The 26684-nt window shown below is 43.1% G+C and overlaps 1 protein-coding gene and 1 long non-coding RNA gene across 4 annotated transcripts in view; both read right to left on the bottom strand.

The window, feature by feature from the left end:
• Window positions 1-19911, bottom strand: part of LOC111934982 (uncharacterized) — a 95128-nt gene extending 75217 nt beyond the window's left edge. For both annotated transcript variants that reach the window (XR_015274939.1, XR_015274938.1), the window contains exons 1-2: window positions 19613-19911; window positions 16387-16564 (exon numbers count right to left, since the gene is read on the bottom strand). This is a non-coding gene — a long non-coding RNA (uncharacterized LOC111934982). The remainder of the gene's footprint in view (window positions 1-16386; window positions 16565-19612) is intronic.
• Window positions 19912-24057: 4146 nt separating this feature from the next.
• SUCLG2 (succinate-CoA ligase GDP-forming subunit beta) overlaps window positions 24058-26684 on the bottom strand; it is a 109707-nt gene continuing 107080 nt past the window's right edge. For both annotated transcript variants that reach the window (XM_086845807.1, XM_086845806.1), the window contains one exon: window positions 24058-26065. In XM_086845807.1, coding sequence (XP_086701933.1) covers window positions 25950-26065 — 116 coding nt within the window. In that variant the 3' untranslated portion in view covers window positions 24058-25949. The remainder of the gene's footprint in view (window positions 26066-26684) is intronic.

Raw genomic sequence — 26684 nt, 5'->3', positions numbered from 1 at the left:
TTTAGGGTGTGGGCCATGATTTCCTGACCAAGTCTGTCAGTGCTTCAAAGAGAAAATCATTTTAGTGTTTTACATCCTCAAGCAGATGAAAATGTTGAGAAATAAATGTCAAGTGACATCAGCCAGGGCTGAGTGTCTGTCTAGAGCTGAGACTTTATAAATCTTGAAGCAGAACCATGACAATGATGATAAAATTTTCATTGCCAGTTTGTCACTCGGCCACTGGACGAGAATCCCACCAAGATCAGTGGTGGGAGCATCTCTGTGGGCAGCTTTTATTACACTGAGATCTGTTGTACTGGTCAGGGAGAGCAAAGGTGCCGTAAGCCTCTCTCCCCCAGAATTAGCCCAAAGTGTCTCTCTCAGCTCACAGCAAGCCTGCAAGTGTGTTTCTGCAACACCTAAATGTCCCTCCATGACAACAGAAACCTTTGCTGTCCTAAAGCCTAAAGAGGCTTTAGCCAGCACCAAATATAGGCCTAACTCCTCAATAAGAAGATAATGTGTAGTGCAGGTTCCTTCCATGAATAACATTTTTCAATCTGAGTGTATTTCTCTGCTTGAAGGTACTGGTATCTTGAAGAAAAAGAGAGAGATTTCCCAGATGCAGAATTACTAGGAGCTGCCAGGATTGAGACTGTGAAACCAAGGCTCTGAATGCACAGAATCAGACTCTGCCAGGAAACTGCTGCTCTGCACTGTCCTCAGTATGCTCAAACCCAGCCCAGACAGTCACTTAACCAGAGTCAAGATTGCTTTGCTGTAAAAAATAACCTGCCTGCACCTCTGGCCTGCAGTGCATGGCTTACATCCAATATTAATGTGTTATTGATGTGAAGATTCACACCAATGATAGTCATAAAAAAAAACGTGGATCTTTTATCGCCTGATGAATTTGAAGGAAGAATGAATCCTCCAACCTCTCTTTGCCAGGCTTTCCCCCTCACCATGTCTCTGACATGCACATTGCAGCTGAGCCAAGTGAGGCATGAAGCACCACAGCTGCCAAAAAAGTTAATTTTAGTTAATTCCACAAACCAACTAAGGCAGCCCCACTTTAAGAGTGGGGGAAATGCTGAGGATGAAACCCTGCAACAGTGCTCCAAATACAGGTTTAGAGGTTTAGCCAGGTAGTTTCCACATCAAAGAAACTTTCCTGAGTAGCAGCTGGATGATCTCTTTGCTCTGTAGAATGTGGAGATGAAAATCTCAGTAGTAGGTTGAATCCATTCGTCTCTCTAAGATTATTTCTTGCAGAAACATGAAGTTCTTTTGAGCACAAAAAAAGGAGAAGAAAACATCATTGGGGTCAAAACACTCTTTGAAGACTCATGGAATTCAGACACAGTGCATTCCTTCTGTTTCTCCTCCTCATGACAACATTTGTCACAGACACACTCAGCCCACATCTCTCTGGATATGAATCTCTGTAGTGTGAATTTGGTTTGCATTCTAGCAACATGTCCTCAGCAGATATGCCCAACCTTGACTAAACCAAAGGAATCCAACAAATCAGTGGATCTACATCCAACTGATAAAAAAATCCTACATTTTTCTTCCCACAGACTGCTTGCAATTGCCACCCACTTTCTAACCTTTCCTGTTTTGAATCAAAAAGAAAACACAGTAGCCAGAGAACTGAATTACAAAATAGTGAAATAAGTCTGAAAGCTGCAAGGCATCAGTCAGAACAGAACATTGTCTGTGACACAGGAGATTTTAGATGCCTCATTCTCATGACAAAAAATGTGCACTCCTAGTGCCATCCAATGTTTTCACCGTGCACTGAAGAACTGTGTAACTCCAATAATGAGTGCTGGGCACTTCACCTGTCCTCAGACTGGACTTCACACTAGTAACACAAAAAGGGCTACAGCAATTCTGCCAGAAGTAAATTGTTCTCTCTGAAACAAGCACATATGCAGCAGAGGACAAATCTCTTCCATGTAGAAATCTGTGAACAATAAAACCAAATCAGTCAGCCTAAAACTATTTATGTTTTGCATCTGTGTCTAATAGGATCTCAAGTGTTTGTACAAACTGGGTTTATCAGTTTAAAGCATCTTTAACTCAGGAATTCTAGAAATCAATCAAAAACTAACTCAGTCTCTAGGGCAGACAAATCTTAGAGGACGTTTGCAGAACTCTGTACTCTTGAAATAAAATCATCTCATATATCCACCTGCCAAAATGGGCTACCATGTATCCAGAGTTAATGGGGTCTTGGTAGACAAGCTGGCATAGGAATATTTTCCAATCAAGATATTTATGTCTGTTTTTATCTGATATAGATTAACAGACATCAGATATTTATATCAGATATAGTTAGAAACACACACTAGAATTCATTCAATGAACCCACTGAAAGTTTTATAACTGCTCAGTGTTAGGTACATGCCATGCACAGCCTGAACATAAGACATCATCAACACATTCTCTAAAAGTGTCATTTTAAATTGGAAAATAATTACTGGCACTACACTTTATATTATTTTAAATAATTTAGGACATCAGCTAATTCAGTGCTCTCTTAAAAGTTATAGCTCCAGTAATTTCCAGTTCATAAAAAAAACAGCTGAAGGCTTTATTATGCTTTGGGCTCCCAAATACTGAGAATTTCTCCTTGCAGAAGGACTTAAAGGGTCTGGGATGAATAAGAGATATGTCTGATTTATTGACTTACAGAGGTGTTTGTAAAATGGAGTTGGCTGCACTGATTGCAGATATGACAGGTAGATTATTATTGTCAGAGGCATCCCCAGGCCTCCAGGTTAAGAAGGTCAAATGTATTTCTAAACTTCCAAATGTATTTCTTAGCACTTATACGTGCTTTTGGCTACTTGGAATTGCTCTCAGAGAAGGGAATCCTTGAAGGAGCAGTGTGGTCTTCCACAGAGCCCAAATCAATGGCTCTGGGAAGGGAACCTCTGACCTTCTCACAGAATCAGTGGCAGATGCTTGGCTAATTTGCTCCTGTAAACCTCCTACAACAGAGTTCCTCATCTCCTCTAGCTGGTTTTGCTTTGTTTTGCTTTCCCCACATTCCCAATTCGCAGGCTACCCTGGGATTCACCACCAGGATGCGCAGCAGTGAGCAGGAGAACAACTCTCACAAACCTGTTTGAGGGACGCCGCCTGCTCCCCTTTGCTGGTGCCTGCCAAGGTTTCGCCAAGTACAGACAGCCTGGGAGATGGGAATACAGAAAGCATCCAAATCCTTCCACAAAAGACTTCATTTGAAAGCATTTACCCAGTCTTTCAGGACAGGCATTTCAGAAGGTCAGGGCTCTTGCCAGTGACTCAAGCTGGGAACCCCAAAACGCAGCTCCTCAGAATGACACATACCCCCCGAGAGTGCCAGCCAGGGAGTGCATAATACGTGCTCAAGGAAGTCAATGTTCATTGAGGCAATTAAATATCATGCTTTATATTGCTGTCACTTGTAATTTAGTTATACTGGAAATGAAGAATGGGTTGTCTATGCAATTGCTATCATAAACATCACCGAGTCTGTGTGGAAAGATTCACAGTAAAACACTAAGTTGCCATTATCTCAGTGGCAGGTCTGTCCTCTCACTGAGCAGTAAGTAATAACTCTTTCACATTTGCAAAAGAAAGCAATGTTTGCACTGTAAGGATGTGTCCTGTTAGTTTGAAAATAATGCCAATAAGGTGCTCTCCTTAGAAACATCTCCACCATCCAATTGTTTCCCAATCACAATTCATTTACTCAAGGACTGCACTCTGCTAGAGAGAAGGAATGATCCTGCTCTCATAATTACTGCTCCTGTGTGCAAACATTGACAGCACAGAGGCAATTCTGGCTGATTTAGCCAAGTGAAAGGTTAATACTTAGGAGCTGCAGGCAGAATATTTCTTCCAGCAGGAAGACATTCAGTGTGCAATAAAACCTTCTCCCCAGCTCCTGTGGGCTTTGCTAAGCATGGCTTCAGAGAGACAACAAGTGCTGACACACAGGGACAGGAGCCTCCCTGGATCATCCATACCTGACACTGCCCGACAAAAAAACCCCATGAACCCACACAGTGAAAATTCAACACTTCTGATTCCCCCTTCTGCTCTGAAATGTACCTTGGCTCTGCACCAAGAGGAATTTAAGGTAAAAATATTTATGTTTTATCCATTCCAAGAGGAATTTCAGCCAGAGACAAGATATTTTATCAATTATTGGTTTGGTTTTTTTTTTTTTTTCTTAATTTGTGGCCTCAAATACAACACTCTCACAGTAACAAGGCAGTTACTGAACACTAGTTTACACTTTTCAAGATGCTCCATCGAAGGAAAAGCACTCAAGGGAGTCAAGTTACAAATTTCTTGGTGGACAGTTATTGATCTTGCTCAACTTTTAAGGTCATCATTGGAAGATACAGGGTATTTATCATGTCTGAAACATACTAGAGAAAAAGACTAAATTGAGTGATTTATAAAAAAGTAAAAATAAAGTAACCAGGTTCTTGTGCTGTCCCAGACTAAAAATAAATTGAATCAACAGCTATGTAGACAGAGAGGTTATATATCACAGACACTGGCAGCCCTCCCATATCACCTGCTGCAGGTACAGATATTCACATTCACCCTGGAGCTACCTTCACACTGAATTTCAGATGCTACATACAATCCTGTCCTTCGGGAGGTGAAGGATCCATTGGGATTTCATTCTAATCAACATTTTTTCAGGCAGCAGGAGATCTATGGTGCCCCACACGTGATGGTTTGGAGGGGACTGATCTTTGAAGAACATGATCCAGTTCTCTAAAAACCCCTTGTATCGTGTCTCACACTGAGAAGCCAAAAATGGATAGAGCTTAACACTCTTTATTCCTAAGCTGCATCTTGGAAGACAGAGGCTAAATCACATCTTGCCTCAGCAAGCTAATTCAGGCTGTTGTAAACCTAAATAAAGGGTAGAGGTCTAATATTTTGCTATGTTTATTGAAATTCTCAGCATCTTTTCAAGGAGGTGATGCTCTCCTTTGATAAAAGGCAACTTTAATTGCAATGGTTGTTAGGTGGCTGTCTGGTGTATCAATTGCTCCATCCTCCTCCAGTGAGATAAAGTGAAGGGAATTGAAGCTGCTAATGATCATGCACATGAATACATTAGGAAAGAACTAAGTTAGTCCTCATGTGCTGCAGCACAGCTGTGAGCAACATGAGCATTATTTTATTTTATTTTTTTTAACAGTAGCCCTATTTACTCTGCCATCAGGCCAGTATTTTTTTTTTTTATCATTCTTTCATAGCCAATGATAATTACCTAATATATTTTGTAAACTGCAAGTCTGTTTTCAGAGCAGAAAAGGCATTTAGGCACAGATTGACTCCAATTGGCTTCGCTGGCTGCTCCACAGAGGAGCTGCCATCACATGACTTTTAATCTCCTATGAAACAAAATGATTAAAGTGTCAATATCAGGATGAGCCACCATGACGGCCACCCTGATGGAATGGTGCCTCCAAACTGCTCCTAATAATATGTATGCAAGGAATAGATTTTTCTTTATAATGCATGTAATTAGAGTACAGGACAAAATGTTCTGTTCAAATTCATGACATGCACAACTAATAGAGAAGGAGAGAATGAGGCCCTTGGCTATTTATTTGCATGAAAAGGCTCTAATATAGGATATACTTTAGAGAAATTAGTTTTTAATCTAGGTGACTAGATGAGATTTTAACCCTGAACTGGTTTTGAGCTGACCTGGGAGAATTTATGCAGACATAAATGTGATGCCCTGGAAGCCAGACGAGTGTCACTTTTTCATTAATTTTTGAATATCTTGTGCAGTCAAGGGGAGCAGAAAATCAGTCCCTTTAGAGGCTCACCTTATGTGAATTTGCTCTGGTGAGACTGAATCAAGAAAAAGCAGATAGAAATTTTAGAAGGAATGTATTCTTTGTAAATTTGGGTGTTGGAGGAGTTAGGTACATTGATTCAGCAGTGATTCCCCCTGCTTGACCTGTATAAAAGCAAAACCTACAGCTGTAGCTTTCTATGAATACATTTAGTAGGGCAAGTTACTCTCCCAGCACAAGTCTATTACAGACACTATTGCTCTGCAATTTTAACATAACTGATCCAACAAGTCCTTGAAGAAGAATTTCAGAACACAACTGCTGCTTAAACAGCACTGCTCATTTAATGGCTGATGCAGGAAATGTGTGGTTTTTACTTTAGATTTTGTATCAGGGCAGGGGACACACCTCTCATCCCCTGGGAAAATGGACTTTGAGCACATCTGAAAAGGACCTACAGCTCTACCACCTCAATACTTGATGAATCAGTGCTAACAGCATGAAGTAGGGACAACTTCTCCTGTATTAGACTGTTAATCCATTGCTCCTTCGGCATCTTATTAGCAGCTCTCAGCTTGAGTTAGATCTTACAAGTTATTTTTATACAAAAGCAATGTTTTAAATAATCAGCAGGGACTTGGGAGGCACCCCAGTCATTGCTGGTGGTGTTTGATGTGCTGGGTGACCCTGGACATGCATCAGGGCTGGGATTTTTGCTAACCCATTCCTTTCCTCCCAGCAGAAACCCAGACCCCACCAATTCTAGAAATTCAGCATCTCACCCTTGGGACTCCATAGCACAGTTCTGGCCACTACTGGAACCTGCAGCCAAACATTTCCAACAGGGAAGGAGCGACCTAACTAGCATAGAAACCTCACAGCAGTGAAGGACATGGAGGAGTAAATTATTTCTGTAAAAACCACCACATTAATTAGGGAGAATGCATAATTTCTTTCTGGTTTTAGGCTTTGAGGAGAGCAGAGAAGAAAGAACCTTTGATGGCTGGGGAAAGGCAAGGGCAAAGGGTCTTCTAGTGGCTTGATGAATGAACAGGTCACAGCAGCAGGGGAAAGTCAGGGTTTCTGTGTTAGCTGATGAAAAAGGTGTTTCTGTGTGCATCTGCAAGGTGGGAGCAGGCCAGAGCCATTTTGGACTTTGCCTAAGGCTTGGGCAGTTTCAAAGGCAATCTAGCCACAAATTTCTGTGCTAATTGCTAAATCTACTTTTTCTGGGGAAGCCCAGCTTCCAGTGTGCCATTACTAAAAATTAATAAATTTTTTTCTGATATTTGCCTCTTACAGAAAACTCTTCCAAGTCAAGTTCTTCTGAAGACTCATATAAATGAATATTTTCACAAATGACTGGGAAAAATGTCCAGAAAATTGTGTCAATTCTCATTCACTTTCCCAACTTTATCTTCCAACATTTCTAAGAGCATTTATGAATATACATATTTTTTATCTTGGAAAATAAAAGCTAATAAAGATAATAGATAATTAGAGAAGATAATGCAATGATTGATTTCTCATAACATCATATACGGAAGATGAGTCCTGAAAGTATTTTTTCCTTCTTGGGGAATTGAGTCATGGCTTAAATAAGAAAATAAATCCATATAAAGGACCTAAAAAATGACCATGAAAGAAAGAAACTCTTCCCCTGATACTTTATCTAAGGATACATGAAGAGAAGGAATAAAACTGAAGTGTGGAATACTTAAACTATGTGAATTCACAGGAAAAATAAAAGAGGGGTGGGAAATAAAAGGAAAAAAAGGAAAATACCTGTAATCTATGTTGTTCAGGTGTTGTGAGACCTATGACTATCCAGAGCAAGGGTGACTTATTTCAGTTGGCCCAGAGAGTCCCTTATAGCAGCATCCAGCTCTTCAAACTGCCTCTCTTGAGTTCAGATTTTTATAACAGGCAACCCTTCAAAACTCAGTACAGCAGAGCAGTTCCATCACCTGGGGAACCAGAGCTGACATCAGAAAAGGCTCCTTTACCAGTATCTTTGTATTTGGTGGCTGTGTGTTCCCAGGTCGCTGCTCACCCTCTATTGCTCTGGAGAAGAAATGTAAAATAACCCAACAAAGTTACTCGTGAGCAAATCCATGTTGTGCAGAAACTGGTGGGCATTTCCCTCTAACCACATGTGCTGCCCCAGCCTGGGAAAGGTGGCATCCTGGATGGAGACAAAACACCTCCTGGTTGTTGTGAAGCCCAGAAGCAGCAGATCTGTGAGCAGCTCGAAGGCTTTCCTGAGTGCTGAGCACATCTGCACAGCACCTGGCACATCTGGGTAATTCCCTGCACTGATCATGCTCGTGCCACTTGACACAGTTGGACTTTTGGTTTGTGTTTCTGTTCTATAATTCTAAGATCTTGACTGTTGAAAATGGGAAACGCAGACAGAAATGCTTCTGGAGAATGGTAATGAGGGGCCATAAATGCATTGCTAATACAGTTGATGCATTCCTTGTATCCCCAGCTTTCTTCATGGGCTAATTACTATTCAGGCTCATGTTTTGATTTCTGAGCAGTTGGGAAACTTGTTGGAAGGTGTCTGCTGAAGCTACACTGTCTCATTATGCTACTTGCTTCCTCAGTTGGAAAAATCATCTCTGACAAGCCACTTTCCTGGGTGCAGAGCTCAAAAGACGCCAAGAGGCTTGGGGCTCGATGAAAGGTATTTGATGTCAATTGCACTTGACATATGCGGGTTTGATATGTTCCTGGCTTCTAAGTGATGCCAAAAATGCAGTTTATGAGAATAATATAAAGGCAGAGGACAGAGATCTAACCTCCTTCAGATAATTGGTCTGAGTTGTTGCAAGGTGACCTTCATCCCCACACAGACAGCTTGTTGGTGAGAGTGCAAAATCATTTATCTCTCCCAGTTTTCCATGCTCACTGAGCCTGTGTCTGCCGTGCTGGTGGGTGAGATGGTGACCTTTATCCAAGCACAAAGGGAGCTGTCTTCTGGCTTCCCAAACAGTTACTGAATGGGCTGCTTCCTGGTCCCCTTGGTAAGACCAAAAATTTGGTTTGTAAGGAGAGAGACCTGCAGCATGAAACCTTCCAAAGCTGTAAATCCACCTCTCCTGTCAGCCTTCTTCTGTCAGGCAGGTGTCTGGGGTCTGGGCAGGTGCTGATGGCCAACACAGATCCTTTTTCCTCAAACAAACAAGGAAGGAGGCTGTGAGGGGTGGGTCCTGCAGAGCTTTGCCTGCCCCTCACACCCTGCAGAGCCCCACTCCTGACTGCATCCCCTTCCAAAGGTGTGACTTCCCCCAGCTGAGTCCTGAACTGCACCATGAGTAAGATTAAACTGAAGGTGAGACAGGGCATTAATAACATGAAAGCACTGGGTGCCTGTGTGCTGAAGGCTCAGCCTCTCCCCTGGCAGAGACAGACACACATCAAGGGCTCCATTTCCCTGTCCCCAGGGCTGAGGAAACACTCTGGACATGGCATGGAAGTGGAAACTGGGCCTACCTAATTTCATCATGCTATTTGTCTGCTCACATCTTCCCTGTGTGCCCTGTGACAACACCATTCTCCCAAACACTCAAGGCAGAGCTGACAACCCCCACAATCCCAAAACCACCCCCATGTCTCCAGGGGGGAGGGAAGGGTCCCCAGCTCTCTCCTGTCTGCAGGACCCCATCCTCAGCAGAAAGCTGTCTGTCCCTGCAGGGCTGGCTGCCACCTCAGCACCTCACCCTGCTCCCAGGAGAGCCCTCCAGGGAGCCTGACCAACCGTGCTGACAGCTCTGCAGCTGGGACAGCAGCCTTGGGGATGTCCTGAGCAACGTGGCTCACTCAACCTCCCAGCCCCACACTGCTGACTTTGTCCCCAGCTGCCTCCTGTCACAGTCCCTGCTCCCAGGGCAGGCTCAATCCCTTTCTCGTGGCCCAACAATCACCACAGACCCTTCTGTGGCAGGAAAAGTGATCTCATCCCTTGGGATGAGGCTGAGGAAGGCCAGGAGCTATGAGTTTACACTGCCCACCCTGACCAGGCTGACCCTCACAGAGCAGGGGAGCACACACAGTCTGAACATTTGGACATTTCCACAGAATTTTGCTCCAAGGTAAAAAAAAACAGCTTTCCACACCGTGTTCCCTAATGTGGAAATCAACAGGAAAAAAACAAACTTCCCTTTTACTGATTCATTTTCCTTGGTGTCGAAGCAGCACAGGGCCACAAGTCAGGAATATTAATGATCTTCTGTCTGGGCTGGGCAGCACTGATGGCTCCTTACCAGCACCAGGGGGGAAGAGAGAGTGAGTCTGAGCATTTCCATAGGTCTTTTCCTTCTTTCAACACTCCAAGAGTGACCTCACCTCTCCCCGAATGTCATCAGCTGCAGTTTGTTCTCAGCAAATTGCTTTGCTGTTTAATGAGGGCAATTTCCATGCTTGCTTAGATTTTGCATCTCTTACTGTTGGGGCCAAAATTAATCTGCCCTTCCTCAGGGAAGAATACCTTCTGTACTTCCTCTGGGAAGAATACTTTCTGTCCTCCAGCTGTCCCTGTTCACGTAGAGCTGCCTGCTGAAAGCCCATCTTACCCTTGTGAGATGCAATTGTTCCCAGGAAAGACACAGACTGTTTAAATTTGTCTTCGAAGCCTGGTTCACTTAAGAACTTTGGAAAACTGCTGCCCTAAATCTCACAGCTGGAAGTCATGGATGGGGCTGGGATGGACCCACAGCTGCTTCTTAAAGCAAATTGTAAATACCACAGCCCACTTCAAAATCAAGTCCTGTACATGCCAGAAGTGGTACTGCATTCCATTTATTTTGCTAAAATCTCCAGAGCAGGAAATAGCTATTTTCTACTATAAAATTCATAATTCTAGTCTGTTTTTTGCAAGCTGCAATTCCCAGCTATTCAAATTCATGCCTTTTACCCATTTTACTGCAGTATTTTTGTGAGAGTGTGTATACTTGTAAATGCTATTTATCATCCAACTGTTCAGATTTGGTTTGGGCTAGAAATTACACGTGCACATAATAAGACATAATCTTGGTTTGAAAGATGCAGACAGACAAAAGGTAGGGTACAAAACTCCAAAGTGGAACTGCTTCTTACAGTTTATATATTTCACTCCAGGAGCTGGAAATGCAAACACCAAACCTGGAGATGACTTTTGAAAACACAGGCCAAAGAGAATGAAGAATTTGCCAGAGACATCCAAGGAATTTGCAAGACCACCGAGAATGGGAGCAAGATATCTCAAGTGAAATTTAAAATGCTTGTCCTAAATCTCTCCCTGGTATGACAATGCACCGCTGATTCCCTGCTTTCTTTCTTAGGTATCTCACTCCAACTTCTTAAATATCTTTTAGGAACATTAAAAAGAATGCAGGTGCTTCTATTTATGAAAAAGAAACTTTCTTAGAAGTTCACAAGAACAAGAAAAGCAATGTGTGTTCCCAAGCACAGTAAGATTTCTGAGCAAGCCTTTTTTATTATTCAATTTAAGCACAAGTAAAATATATAGCTGTTTCAGATTTGGTTCCTCTCTGGAACATGCCTTGTAGAACAATGTTTCTCTCCCCCTGTAATTCTGACTCCACGACACCAGTTTTATTTGCCAGGCCTGGCAAACAATGATCTATCCATCCATGTCATGCATATTATGTCAAATTTATTACGACAGCTTTCCAGCGTATTTCCAGTCAAGGTTTCATTCTTCTTACAGATTCTGCAAATGAGCAACAGTTTTAGTTACAAATGCCTCCCCATGAGGCAGCACTCCTGACAACAGAACGGAACTTACTGTATTTCTTGCAGAACTGTGACACACATACAACCAATCATTGTGACACACTGCTGAGGAACACTGTTTTGCTCTGTGGTTGATATATTCCCAACTCAAAATGAACAGGAGGGATACTGGGAGTCATTCAAGCCTTGATTAGTACTTGACTGGATCAGGCATACATCTTCATGTCCTGAGAGGAGAAGGCAACCCAAAGAATCAGCTGCCCACAGCCAAGGCCCTGAGCCTTGGGAGAGGTTTGACCACATGACAAAGGACATTTGTGGAGACATGAATATCAAACATGCACAGAGCAAACCATGGAGCAGAGAGAGCTGCAAGATGTTCTTGACAAATGGTGGCAGTGCTAATGAGTGTCTGGACTAAACAATTCTGTTCCCTTCTTGTTGGAAAGCACTTAGAGCTTTATGTTAGCTCTGACCCAGCAAAGCTTTAAGGCCTGCTGAGAGTGAGGCTCATGTGCAGGTAGATAAATGAACTGGGGTTTGGGCAGAAAAATGCCCTGTCTGGTTCTTTCCCATCTGGGGAAGCACCCAGTGCAGGTGGAATATTATTTTCAATCAGAAATGAAATTCAGTTCCTGCTTTGCAAATTCTCAGCTATGAAAGTTGCAAAGACCAGCTCTGAGATGTGCCAGGAATAAAAGAATTGTTACAGCAGCTTCCCATAACACTTACTCTTCTTCTTCTTACATCTTCTGCTCCCTGCTCACAGCACTTTTCCCTTTTTGTGCCCAGGAAACCCTGCCATGGGCTCACCTCTCCTTTGGTTTTGCCTGCAGAGGAGCCTGGAGCCAGCCCTGGCCACTCCTGTCTGCTGAATGCTGCTGGACAGCTGTGTCCAGGCACCAGGCAAGGCAAGAAATGTTTGGGAAAAGCTGTTTCTGCTTTTGCTGAAGTATTTCCCAATCCTTTCAACACTGCAAACCTCATAGTCCATGCAAATTGTGACAACCCAGGAATTTCTGTTGGCAGAGGTACAACAGGGGGCTGAATGTTTTGGAGCATTATTATCCATTCCATTCTCTGCTGCTCTGACAATCTGTGTCTCACAAAGAGAACAGAAATGCTGCATTATCAACATCAGACCCACAGAAGAGGATTAATGTGATTAGTCATAAATGGACCGAGAAAAACTCATTTTGGAGTTTAGAGGAGTTCTGTTGGAGAACTTGCAAGTGCAAAGATATTGAGCATCCAATAACTATTTAACTTAGTGTGCCAACATTATTCTGCTTTGGAAGTTTATACCAGCAACTGAAAAAAGCTGGATTTAAATAGCTGTCAGAGAAACTGAAAAGGCTTCACAGCTCTAAAGGTTTGAAGAAAATAAATGCAACCACTAAGGGTATTTTTTAAATCATGGAAAAAATGACATTGAATAAGGTAACAATGGTGAATTTCATACAGCAGTAAATAGGAATATCACTCTTCAGCCTTGGGTTTTACAAAAGAAACCAATGTCATTTGACAGATAGCAAGCTAAGGTACAAAGAAATAAAAAAGGGTTTTGTCCTGGTACCCCAGGAGACCGGCTGGGAGCCACGAACAAAAGACAGGTCTCCTGCACAGCACCCCAGTGCCTTTCTTAAGAGCAACACTGCCCATCCACACAGCTTTGTGTCTGCTGGTAGTGCCCAGGGACACAGCAGAGCTCAGGTCTGAAGGGGCTGAGCTCCTTCCCTGCCATGGCAGCAGGGTGAGCCCATGAACTCTGGTCCCACTCCAGCTAGAACCCCCTCATCAGAGCCAGCAGGATCAACTCGAGGGCTGACAGTGGCCAGCTCAGCCACAGGGCAGCACCGGTGCTATCCCCCAAATCCCAGTCATCTCAGGAGCTGGAGCAGGTTTTCAGCTGGCTGGGAGAGCCACTGAGCCCTGTGGATGTGCTCTGAGGGATGCCAGAGCACGGGGAGTGTGCACAGCTTTGAAGGGGACTCCCACCAGGTCAGGTCACCCAGCACTAAGCCAGGGGTGCAGCTTACCAGAATCAGTTCTACAGCAAAAATAGCACCAGGGTCTAATCCTGAAGCAGCAGTGCTGGGTGACAGCTCTGAGAACCAGGTCCAGGGGGACAAGGTACTCTTCCAGGCTGGTGTGAGCAATGAACTCCTCTGCGGGTGCTGGTTACGATACAGCTGGAAGTAGGTGAAAGTCTAATAAACCCCTCAGAGATAAAAATGAACTTAAAAAACCCATCAGCACCTCTCCATTGCTGCTCATGGAGCACAACTTCTCCCTTCCATCTCTGCTTACAGCAAAGCACATGCTTAAGTGGTTTCCTGCTGTGGGATGTCTTTGCTGAGCCGGGGTCTGCAGGAGCCATTGATCACTTCCAGGGGTAAACAACCTTGTTTTTCACCAAGCAGAGAGTACATGGACACAAAGATGCAGGCTGTGAGATAGAGGGTTTTGCAGCCAGCTAATTCAGGGAATAACTTTAGTATAAAATTAAAAAGAAAAAAAATGGAGGAAAGAAAAATGTTGACTCCACCTCTCTCCGAAATCCATCAGAACCCAAAAGCTTCTTTTCCAATAAAGGACACAGAGCAGCTTCCAAAATGTAACATCATATGCTGAGTACAATTCATACATCCAAAGTCTTTTTATCGAAACAAAACAACAACAACAGCAAAAAATTCTAGAAAAAAAAAAAAGGCATTGGCCCTACCACTGGAAAACTCATGTTTTGTCATGTGAGTCAATCAAAACAAGGACAATATTCCTTTGGTTTCAGTATAAACTGTTATTTCCTAACTTTCAGTGAATAACATCCATTCCAAATGGTCATTTATCTTCAAAAGCAAAAATAAATCTTCAACCACAGTACTTCAACAGGAGATTATTGTCCTCAGAGGGGAAACATCCAAGTCCCTTTTCTAGTCACCTGTGAGTAAAACAATTTGCTTTCTAATTCTAGAAAGGATTCTACTGAGCAGAAGGCTATGTGTGGCTGCCAGATCATGGATTTCCAATGGTTTAGGGTTTTTTGGTTTTTTGTTTGGTTTTTTTATTTTCTTTTTGTGTTATCTTTAATTTTGTGGTCTCTAAATGTAGTGTAAAAGATTAACGTTTCTAATTAAAACCCCCATTAATGGAAAATTAAATAACCCCATGGTCAGGAATGACTATTAATTTGCTGAATATAACCAGGATCATTCAAAATATTCTCAGTTTCTGAAACAAGGGAGAATTCTTGGCCTTTCAAATGATTTGCATCTAATGGGATATTTTTTTTTATTTTTTTATTTTTTATTTTTTATTTTTTTTTCATTTCTCCAGCTTCATATTTTTGGATATTTCCAAGAATGACCAACATTACCCAAAGTATGAGAGCTACAGGAAATAAAGGCCAAGGAAAATCAATTAAATCCATGTTTTCATATAGATTTTTTTCCCCTTCAGCTTCAGTGAAAGCAGGAGATTGACCTCTCACTTTAGCAGCCACTGAGTATTTAAGAGACCATCAGGAATTTAACAAGCCAAGTGCTGTATTTATCCTATAATTAAAAGCTGCCCTTCCCAGAGGGCACTCCCTTCCCACTCCCTTGAACACGGAATTTTTTTCAAAATACATATCAAGATGTTATTTTCTCTTAAATCTCCTTTAAACTGTCCCCATCTGTCACTGGGTGCAAGTCTCTCACACTCTAGGCAAAGGGTGTAGCTCTGTTTTGTTTATTATCCCTTGTTACACCAAAATTGCAATGGGATTAAACAGCAAAACACTGTGATTTTCTATTTCACATAGAAATTGGAACCTATGCTACTGGAAATTGGAACCACAGCATTATGGACAGGAACTTGGCTGAGTTATTCTTCTTTTGGTGCCACCTCTGATTTTCTCTAGTGGAGGTGGGGCAAATATGGAAATCAGAAAAAAAAAAAAAAAGCCAAAAATAGTAAAAAGAGAAAAAAATAAATCTCAGGTTTCTTGAAATAGATTCTGCCTTGCTTTGGGCTGGTTTTGATTGGCTTCTGTATAATTAGCTCTTGCTCACAGTTTCTGTGATAATTGCTCTCTCTATTAATTGAGCATATATTGTACTCCATGCAGTCAGCAAGTGATGAAGCTGTCACTATTTTGTTAGCTATTACACTGCCTGATTCTTATGGGCTGTTTGATATTGGTAACAAATTAGCCAATTTATACGTCATAAATAAGATTCAAAAGCCCTGCTTTCAAAAGGCCCTCAGCTGGAGAGAAAAATACTGTTATCTTGGTTGACAAAATGCTTGTACTAAGATTCCAAGTGCCTTTTGGCAGGAATTCATCAGAGCAGATGTATTCCTTCTATCAGGAACCATTTGGTTCAATTATTCTTAATGTTTAATGGCAGAATAATTGAACCAAATGGTAATATATACCCACATAAAATACTTTCATCAAATGCTTTAATTGCTGGTTCTCTATAACTGCAGTGTCTGAGCGCTTTATTCTGCTTATTGACACTTGACAGACCATGATGTTAGTACATTACTTTCATAAATCTCTTGATGGGCTTTATCAGAGGTGAGCACTAAACCCATGCAAACAGGTTCTCCACTGGTAAATGGGCTGGGGAACTGGAACAAACAGGGGAAAAAGCAAAGTGACACAAAGCTGCTTCCTCACAATCCCTCACAATCCCAGGCACTCCCGTGCAGCCACCCTGAAGGAGGAGCAAGGGTGAGGGTGGCCATGCCTGTTCTGTGCTTTCAAAACCTGTTCCAGACATCTCCCCCCTAGCTAGCATTTTGGTCTAAATGGCAAAGCAGCTTCTTGTTTTCTACTTACCAGGCATTGAAGTGCTTGTGCTCAAAAAGTTCTTCCTTGGGCTAAATCTCCCAAAACCCACAAGAGCAGTGACAGCAATAACGTGGGGTCTGACCCAAACTCCATGGAATTGGCAGAGGCTGAGGATGAAAACGATGGTTCAACACACTCCTGACCCTCCCTTGGCAACCTGGAATGCCTAGACAAAAGCAAGAGGATACCAGGAGATGGAGTGAGCAGGAGGGAGATGCAGAGCCAGGGGAGAAGTTGCAGGGAGGGGGTGGATGACTGTTTGCACTCCCTGCTGGATGCAGGGAATAAACATCTGTAAGTAAGGAATAATTGGAAATAATAGAAATGAATGGTTTACAGGTCAGGGGGAAGACTTATAAAGCAGAGGGGGATCTCTGGTTCCCCAAGGCACTGCCTGGCTCTAGTGTTGCATGTTTGGTTACTGCTGGGTACAGCGGTGGTCACTGACCAGGGCTCCTCGCTGCCAGGCAAAGGAGGCAAAAACCCAGGTATTGTGCACAGAAATTGCCAGAAGACAGTGAGGAGATGAGGCCACCTTCTCTGCTTCTGGGAAATTCCCAGGCTGTCAATAGCAACAGATTTCGATATTAAACTGAGGTCAGGGAAAAGCACAGAAACGCCTGCCAGCGTTACTGATTCATGCTCTGATCTCCCCATCAAGAAGAACAATGCAGGTACTGGACCTGGACACTCTGTGACACCCCAGAGAGCACCCAGGAGGACAGAGCAGCAGAGGGAACAGCAAGAAAAGTGAGTCCCTCCCAGGTCCCCAGAGAGCCCCACTCTGCTGAGACACCTGCTTTAACTTGCAGAAACCGAGCTAACACCAACACGGTGCAAAATCCCTTGTGGAGAATTCTGCTGGGATTCTCAGAGGATTAAACAGAGCAGAAGGAATGGGGAAGAGATGCATTTTTAAAGCTTCTCAATTAGTTTCTAATTGCTGGCATCCAGCCAGTCTGGAGATGCAGGGAAGGGAGGGGAACCAAGGGGCCACAGCAACTGCTTCCAGCCCAGTGCTCCCCCAGTGATCTCCCAGCAGATCAGAACCACCAGGGCTGCGAGGGCAGCCTTCACCCTGCACTCTTACATGTGCTTTAGGCCTGAGAAATGAAACATTACAGTATTTTGGACATATTTACTATTTTTTTTACCCATCTGTTTTTTTTTTTTCTTTTTCTGGGTAAAGACAGAATTGAATGAAGACTGAAGGGGTGGAGTCTGTGGAAAAATCCTTCCCACTGAAGTTTTCATCATGCTATGGCATTTATGTATATACAAGAAAAAGCCCCTTCCAGTGCCTAAAGGAGGCTACAGGAAAGATAAGCGGAGCTAATCATCAGGAAGTGTAGATTTTAAACAGAAGAATCTAAATTTAGATCAGATACTGGGAAGAAAATCTTCCCTGTGAGGGTGGTGAGGCCCTGGCACAGGTTGCCCTGAGAAGCTGTGGCTGCCCCATCCCTGGAAGTGTTCAAGGCCAGGCTGGATGATGCTTTGAGCAACCTGGGATAGTGGAAGATGGTTGGCAGGGAAGGTTTGACTGTATGATCTTTGAAGGTCCTTTCCAGGCCAAATAATTTTGTGATTCTGTGAATGGGAATTATTGCAAACCATTACAGCAGCACCTGCTCCTGAACTGCCAAATGAATGTTTCATTGTGATTCACATGTTCTGAGTTAGGGATGGGGATCCTGGGACACCATAGGCAAGCTGTACAGCTCTGTCCTGAAGGCTGGAAGTGATACAGACACTTTCTGAACCACCTGCCTTTAATACCCATCTTAGAAGGGACTCCAACACAGAGTGTGTGGTGGTTACACCAGTAAGAGACAGCAGAACAAAAGGAACCCTACATACAAGTCCTGCAAACGTGAGCTTTCCAGCTGGTGCTGCATTTTCAGATCTTTGAAAGATCTGGAAACAACTGGGGAAGAACTTAAGCTGTGAAGTGAAAAAGCTCAAGCTCAATCATTAAACCTGAAATCAACTGTCAGAAGGAGGCACTGCTCTGGCAGGTGCCTCTGTGTCCTTTCAAAGGGAGCTCTTTTCAAAGGGCAGCCTCATGACACGGAGATGGGAATTTCCCAACGTGAAAATCCAATGCAGCTGTCATGCAGAACAAGCCAGGTTCAGCAGGTGGAGCATGACAGTGAGAATCCTTCAGGTCTAAGAGCAGGAATTTCTTCAATGAATATGATCCAGATGATAGTGGGGAGAAAATATCAAGATGGCTTTCTGTTAAGGAAATCAATAGGATTGGAGCTTCAGGGCTGAGTTGGGCACAAGGATGACTGACAGTGACGCTGCTCTGCTGTTGCTCTCAAGAGTTTTGTCTTGATGAGGAAGCACTCTGAGCATTCTGAACACTGGAATGAAAACAGCAGTGTCCTGCTCCCACCACGGCAAACACAGAAAAAAGACTCATTCTTTTGCAAGTGACATTCTGCAAGTCTGAGAAAATTTACTTTCTGCTCTGAGGATTCTCTGAAGAGAATGTAAGGACTGACTGACAGATGTTCAGTGGACAAGCTGTGGAGGTGTGTTATGTCAAGCATTCCACCAGGGCTACAAGACAATAGGTATGGAAAATTAAATGCAAAATAATGTATTGCTTCATTTTCCCTGTGTTTTGCACATACTTGTTTAGAGCACAGCTCAAAAGGGATTAACATCCTCGTATGACATTCCTCCTGCTGTACAATATGGGAAAAATCACTTGGGAAAACAGCAGAAAAAGGCTCTGGCACTGAGGGCTTTCCAGCACTTCAGGAACACAAGATTTAGGCTGAGCAGTGCTAATCAATGAAGCTGAACTTCAGTGAATGAGGAGGATTAAGAAAGTCCAAGAGAAATACTGGGAGTTCGTCTGCCTTAGTATTAATACTGGATTATTTGGGCAAGCTCTAATAATTTCTGTTGACATCAGAAAGGAATGCTGCAACCAGAATTCCTAAAAGGACCTTATTCCCATGTCTGCCTCAGAAAGAGAAAAAACAAAAGGGGCAGAGAGAAAATCACCCACTTCACTGTAAGGAAAAAAGGGAGGGATAAGCCCACAGCTCATCTTGCCCAAATATCTCCAGGAACTCCTTGCACAGAGCTGCCAACACCAGGCCACTTCCCTGGCACCCATTTCAGGGACAAGTCAGGACAACCTATGCAGGGCCAGAGGGTTTTAGACATCTGTTGATGACAAAGAAAAGATTCATACCTTCCTGGGAAAGTCTGAGCTTGTCTGAGCACGGCACAGAGGCCACAAGGGCAGGCCAGCGCTGCTCTGCGTTCCCCACGCGCAGCCCATCTCCCTCAGCGCTGGTGCCAGAGGCAGGACGAGCCTTTGCTGCTCCTTGGGCTCCTGTTGGAGGGCAGCAGTCCCCCCACAGCTGCAGGGGGCTCTTTGCTCAGCACTGGCTCCCCCCCAGCCCAGGATATCACAGTGACGGCGGATCAGCTCCACGCTGCTGCCAATCCCCCTGGAACGAGGCCTCTGGTCCCTCACTGCTGGGCCTCAAGGCCGGTTTTGCTAAGCAGGCAGCCAGGTAAGGCAGGGCAGCAAATGCCCTTTGCTTGCTCAGCTGTGCTGCCTCCAGGGTCAGGGTTTTGAGTGGAAGCTCAAGGAAGGAGAGTTGTTACACGGGTTGAGCTGCTGAGTGCTGGCCCACACTCGGTCAGGAAGTCAAACAGAGCAGTGCCCCTGAACTAAATGGCATTTCCTACCCCCCTTTACTGACCCCACGGTGAAACAAAGGAGCAATACCCGTCCTAAGGACTTGCTGCAATGCCCTTTCTTGCCTGTTATTTTTTGTTTCTGTTTTGGAGCAGCAGTCGGCACCTAGCTCTAAAGAGGCTGCCACATGCAATTACAGAGGGAAGGTCTTGAAGGACACAGTGATGAAGCAGAGAGACATTTGAAATAAACTTAAAGGGAACAGCTTTGTTTAGCTGTGTGGCCTTTGGCTGCCCTGTAATTCTTTATGTCGATTATAATAGAAAGATCAAATTTCTCATTTCCTCACCTCTGTATCTAGACAAATGCAAAATTTCTTACACTTGATCTCTCTGAGCCCTCCTTTCCCAGATTTGCTTACCAATACTTTGTCACTGTCACCTCCTTGATGATGACCTGCTTGCATTCATCCGTGCATTCAGAAGAGTTGCTCTGGTAAATACAAAGGTCCCAGTTTCCAAATCCCATCATGCTGCACATCCCAACAGCACTTAATTCATGGAGCAACCTATTTCTGTCAGATGCTTCCTTCTCTCCAGGCTTGGCTATCTCTGTTAGATTTCATTAAAAATTAGCAGAGATTTAATTGTGAATTGAGGGCCAGGCTATTCCCCTATCTTTGAAACACAAGGAGGTTCAGAATGAGGCATCTTCTGTACCAGGGAATATTATCCTCATGGCATTGCTCTTACTTTCTCCTTCTTGATGATGTGTGAGGGCTCCAAGGCCGCAGCGGGGCAGATGTGGGAATCCATCACAATTCTAGTATGGAGGATTTTCCTTGCAGGCAGAGTGAGGTTCAGCAGGCATGAGAAGCAGAGCCCTTCCCAAGGCCCAGTGAGGATCCTGCTGCCATATCTGGGAGCTCCCTGGCTTTCTGCCCTCTGCCTGCCCATCAAGGTAGATGAAAGAAAGGCTTATGAAAGAGAATGTGGCAGGGGGAACTCAGTGGAAGAAGCCTGTGTCTGTCTATCCACACACCAGAATGGACACAGGTCCTGCCTCCAGCCTGACACTCATCCAAGAGACACAGAAACCCTTTTCCCTCTTCAGTGCTCTCAGTCCTGTAGAAGAGGACATGGGGAGCACCCCGTGCTGTGCAATGGTCCCTGTCCCTACACTACCCAGCACCCACCAACATGGGCAGAACAGAAATGCCAAAGGCCAAATTCACATATACACCAAAGATTCTTCTGCAATCTGCTACCAGGTCTTGGATAAGTCAAATCTTACCCCACAGCAGCTATCTCTGAGGAGTAACACACAATAATCCATGTATACTTTCATTTTTAATCTTTAGCTGGTACTTTGTGAGACTGAACAAAGACAGACGTGTTGAGGATTCTACCAAGGGTGCATCTGTCTCCAGATGAAAGGATCCTGACATCAAACTGACTGCAGCTGGGCTGGAAAAAGTTTTAAATCACTGCGATCAACACAAGTTTTGCACCAAAGTACAAATACACAAGCCATGATTTCCTCTGGGTGACAGGCAAATCCTGTTATTCTACTTATGAATGGGTCTCATTAAGTAGGAAAAAAATTGTTGGTGCAACCTGTTCCTTTTTAAATTAAATGTATTAAAGTTGATAGATACCCCTAATTCTCTGTTCAGCCCTTTATGCATTGCAATAACACTGCTCCCATTGTTAGGAAAAGTCTTGAGTTTGCATAATCTGCTTTTCATTTCCCTGGCAGCTGCAGATCATTCTTGGTGACTAAATTAAAAACAGTTTCTTTCAAGAATCCACCAGATCTGTCTTCCTTTTTCATCCCTATACCTACAAGTTAGGGAGAAAAAAAGAAAACAGAACCTTCCCAACAAGCATTAAATCCTATCAAATCAGGCTGGAAGGTCACCTCATCCATCCCTCTGCCCTGAGGCAAGAATCAACTCTCCTTAGGCCATCCCTGACAGATGCTCACCTAACTCTAAAACACATCCATTGCTGATTTCACAGCCCATCCCTTGGCTTACCCCATGCCTACAAGTCTGACCTCAGTGTCCCTTACCAGAGCCAAAGCTCCTCACTGCTTGTCCTGGCCACGCTGAACTGGGGGAGACAATTTCTCCTTGCAGGGATGACTGCTCCTCGCTTTGAAACAGACCTTAACATGGGTGCCAAGCTTTCCCCTCCTCTCATTTATTCCAAACATGTCTTTCTACAGCCTCAAAAGCTCAGTCCTGTTTCAGAGCACCCCAGAATAGGCAAGTCAGACACTCCTCAGCTCATTCCTGCTCCTTCTTTAATCCCTGTCCCACACAAATGAGTGTGGAGCTCGAGCTCTTTGCCTTTGGGGACAGCAGTGGCACTGAGAGGATTCCAGGATGGTTTTCAGGCTGGTGTGCACCACCTGCATCCTGCCACTGGTGCCAGACAGGCTGAGCAGAGCCTGCCCAGCTCCCAGCTGGCTGCTCACACAACTCCTGCAGCCCCAGCCCAGCCACACAAACCCAGCAAAACCCAGTGCCAAGGGCTCAGCCAGTTTTGAGGACAGCACCACAGCAGTGAGGAAACACAGGGAGTGAGCTGAGTGTGGGGAGAAGTGGGGAAAAACACCAGTAAGTTTAGAAGAGGGAGGGGAAAGAAGCTGGATGATAAATTGAAATGTGCAATGACCTTCTTTGCCCCTCTTCAGCCGTGCTAGAGCTGACCTTGACTACAACACACTCCAATTAATTTCCTGAAAGGCAGCAAGAAGAAAAACAAGGAATGAAATCTCAGTTAGCTGAGGCTTACAGCAGCAGAGAACTGGCATTCTACATGCCATGTAATAAAGCCCTAAGCTTTGAAAGCTTGGGGATTTCTGTAAGTTGAGTTTTTGCTCTAGGACACTGTTTGGCCACTGCCTGGCTCTGTGCACAGATTTCCTGGCTCCCCTAGCCCAGTGAGGCTGCTCAGTCCTGTGTTTTGGGCCACCCTTAGTACACCCAGCCAGTCCTGGGCTCAGCTCCCAGCAAGGGGGAAGCCTCAGGCCAGCCTGACCCGCAAGAAGCAGAGGATGTTATTGTAGGTGCTGAAACCTCAGGCCATGGGCAGAGCTCAGCTCGGAGGGCAGGGCAGGGAGCCCTGCTTGGCATCTCCTGTGGCGACTGATTTGCAGTGCCATGCTGTTCCAATCACAGCAATTCTGAGTGACACCAGCTGCTCTGCCCGATGCAGGGAGGCACAGCCCTGACAAACAGGGGAATAAGTGCTCCTTAAGGACATTGCTGCAGAACTCCCAGCTGTTACACTTCTGCTGTGAGAATTTAAAGGCATCTTGTTAAAGATGTAACACAATGTCAGCATTAACAGTTTCCTCCTGTTTTGCCTTCCAAAGTGTCCCGTCCTACAGAGTTTTATTAATACAGATTGAAATTTCCAGATTTAAAGGCTAATTAAATCCCACTTAAAGCTTTCACAGAGGGGATTAGCTGGAACTTACCCACTGCTTATGCTGCTGTTCAGTTTGTGTGGGGAAAATGCAACAAAAAATGCTTTTCCTGGGGAGACCAAACCCAACTTTGCACATTTGCACATGGAGAGAAATGATCCATACAAATAAAACATCACCACAGTGAGCCTCTGGTTACAGTGCACACTGCCTGTGAAACACCAAACCTTCAAAGACACCAAACCAGAGCTTAGGGAATTTTCCATATTACATCTGAAAAATTAAAATTGTACTGTTCCATTCTGTATATGGCTTAAGAGGAATAAAACTTTTATGTACTGTCATTGGCATACATATAAGAAAAGATATATAGAGATAAAATGATCTACATTTTTAGGTAAAAGGCAAATATGTTGGAGTATAGCAGTATCACCCAATTGAAACTAAATCCCAATGCATATGATTTCACCCACCTGTCAAAAAATGCTGAATGTAAGAGCACAGGCAAATTAAACATTTTCTATTTTACAGTAAGAAGAAAATCAATAAACTTGTTCATTTTTACATTTATTTGACAAAATGGTGTACACAGTATTAACCTTTGCAAAATAATAATTGTGTACACAGAGTGGATGGTTTTGAGACCAGAGTTAGAGACACAGTGTGTGACAGCATTTCACAAACAGTTCTTCCACAGAATCTTATCTTTCCAGTATTAAAATATATTAAAATAGAATGTGACTCTTTTATTTATCGTGGTGAGGTAAACATTTTTTCCTTCAGAGCAGTGTGGCTTTTATGCACCTTCAAGAAAGCTGCTAACGATACCCTTCTCCTTCATTCTGTCAATAACTACAGACCTAGTGGCATATTTATTGCTGTTCTAATGGTCACATTTTTTCCTTGAGCAATATGTAGAGAAAGGAATGGAGAAGGAAAAACCTGCAGGAATTGATGATAGCAACCTATCTGCACTATTTGTGTCAAGAGCCAAAGATTAGTGCAGATAATTTATTTTGAATGTGACAGTTTTAATGGAAATGTCAAGAAAAATTTATTTACATTTTTCTAAGCAGAACATGGTATTGATTAGAGCTGCTCAAAAAATCACAATTAGGAATTTATTTCACAAATTTTTATATCTCTGCCCTTTTACAATTCCAGATCATAATATCCCCTCATTTGTTCACTGTTCAAATTTATTGACGATTTTCAGCACATAATTCCTGGGCAGAGCGAGATTTGTACGAAGTTCTTTAGTTACACAAGATATTTAGTATTGCCTTCTGTTCCCTGAATGAATGATTTGTGTAACTAACAGCTTGAATTTTGACTGCTGCAAAAGAGTATATAATCAAAATGAATCTTGGTCAATATCTGAGTACTGAAACTTAGGGTTTTTTTCCTTATACATAATTTTACTGATGCCTGCGAAGTCAAATACTTTAAAAATTGAAAAGTTCATTTGTGTTTTATTCCCAATAAATTAGAAATGGTTGTTGGAATTTAAATCAGATGAACAATTCTGCATGCTCCTGAGAGAAAACTGCTTCAGTTTCTCATCTTACTTTAGAACCTCACAGCAGTGACATTCTCACAAAAGAGGTTATTTAAAAAAAGTTAGCAGCCATTTCTTTAGTGGCAGAAACATCCTCCTGGAGCCCCTGTATGGCATTGTTACACCTGGACATACAGCAGGGCATTTCCAAAAACTAGAAAATAAATGAATCACATTTCAGTGGTTTATAGGCACGGTAAGAGTGGGAGTTCCTTTCACTACCAGCTACTCAATGCCTTTTTCTACTGTGAGGTATCCATTGGCATCAACAAAAGAGAATCATCTTAAGGCAAAGACAGCGATTTCCAAAAAAAGAAAATAAACATCATTCATTTGAATAAAAATAGGATTGTAAGCACAGCTTTTTACATTATTGTAAAAGTTCATAGAAAATATAAACCCACTGTTAGTTTGCTCTTTACAATATAAAAACATGAATGAAAATACTGTGAAATGGGTGACCTGAAAGTGTTTGATTAAAGAACAATTCTGTTGACAAAAGTCAATTATTACTTATTTTGTCTTATCATAAGTTTATCAGTGACAATTCTGGAAGGAGAGACAAAAAAGAGCTGAAGTATTACTTATTACAATTGTGACTAACAAAATTACCAAACTTAGATAAAGACATATAAACTTCTGAACACTGTAGCTGCAAAATTTCTGAAGCCCCACCTGCAAGCCTATGGCCTGGGTTGGCCACGTATCTCCAATTGTTATTTATTTTATTAGATGACAATAATTGATATTATTGTATTATTATATCAATTATTGTCAGCCAAGCCTGATGACTGCTTAGGAGAACTCCATTAATCCTCTGGAACAGCAGCAGGAATGATGCCTTGTGAAACACAAGTACTTTCCATGAGAATAATCTTCAAGGTGTTATTTTTTGGCCACACTTGCCACTGCCTTCTTTGCTGCATCCTCAAGGTCATTGGCAGATGTGATGGGGAGTCCACTTTCACTCAGAATACGCTGGGCTTCTTGGACATTTGTTCCTAAAAAAGAACACTGACTATAATTAGTAATTAATATTAATGAATAAATGAACATCTAGCACATCTCTGAAAAATCAGGTGATGCCTCAAACTACACATCAATTCAGTTTAGCAACAGATTAAACGAGTGCCTTAGACTCAGCTGAGAAGGAGCTCTTAATTCCAGAGACAATTGTGACAGATAATGCAATCTGATAATGGCACTTGTGTGCACAACAGGGGCTTTGTGAAGATTGGAGGGTCAATGCAGCATCCCCCAGAGTCAGCAGGGACATCCAGCAAGAGCACTGGATAATGGACCACGTACCAGGCTCTCTTTAAAGCATTTATTAGCCACAATCAGCTACAGCTAATCAGTGAGTCAACAATAACTAAAATTCACCTGTGATAACTGAAAGCTGCAAAATGGGCTGTTGAAAGGCAAAGATTTGGGTAATCCTCAAAATTTATTTGGGGTTAAGTTGGTCCTGAATATGCTTTTGCATTTTTATTAAAAACAGGGAGTACCAAGGTCTCCGAAGTATTCAGCATGACACCAATCCCTCCTCTGCTGCTTAAATTATTGTAATCACAGAAACATTTAGGTTGGAAAAGACCCTTATGATCTCTGAGTATGACT

Source organism: Cyanistes caeruleus, chromosome 11 (genome assembly GCF_971803275.1).
Source record: "Cyanistes caeruleus chromosome 11, bCyaCae1.hap1.1, whole genome shotgun sequence".
In the NCBI taxonomy this organism is placed as follows: Eukaryota; Metazoa; Chordata; class Aves; order Passeriformes; family Paridae; genus Cyanistes; species Cyanistes caeruleus.
This window is presented reverse-complemented; position numbering and strand designations above follow the sequence as displayed.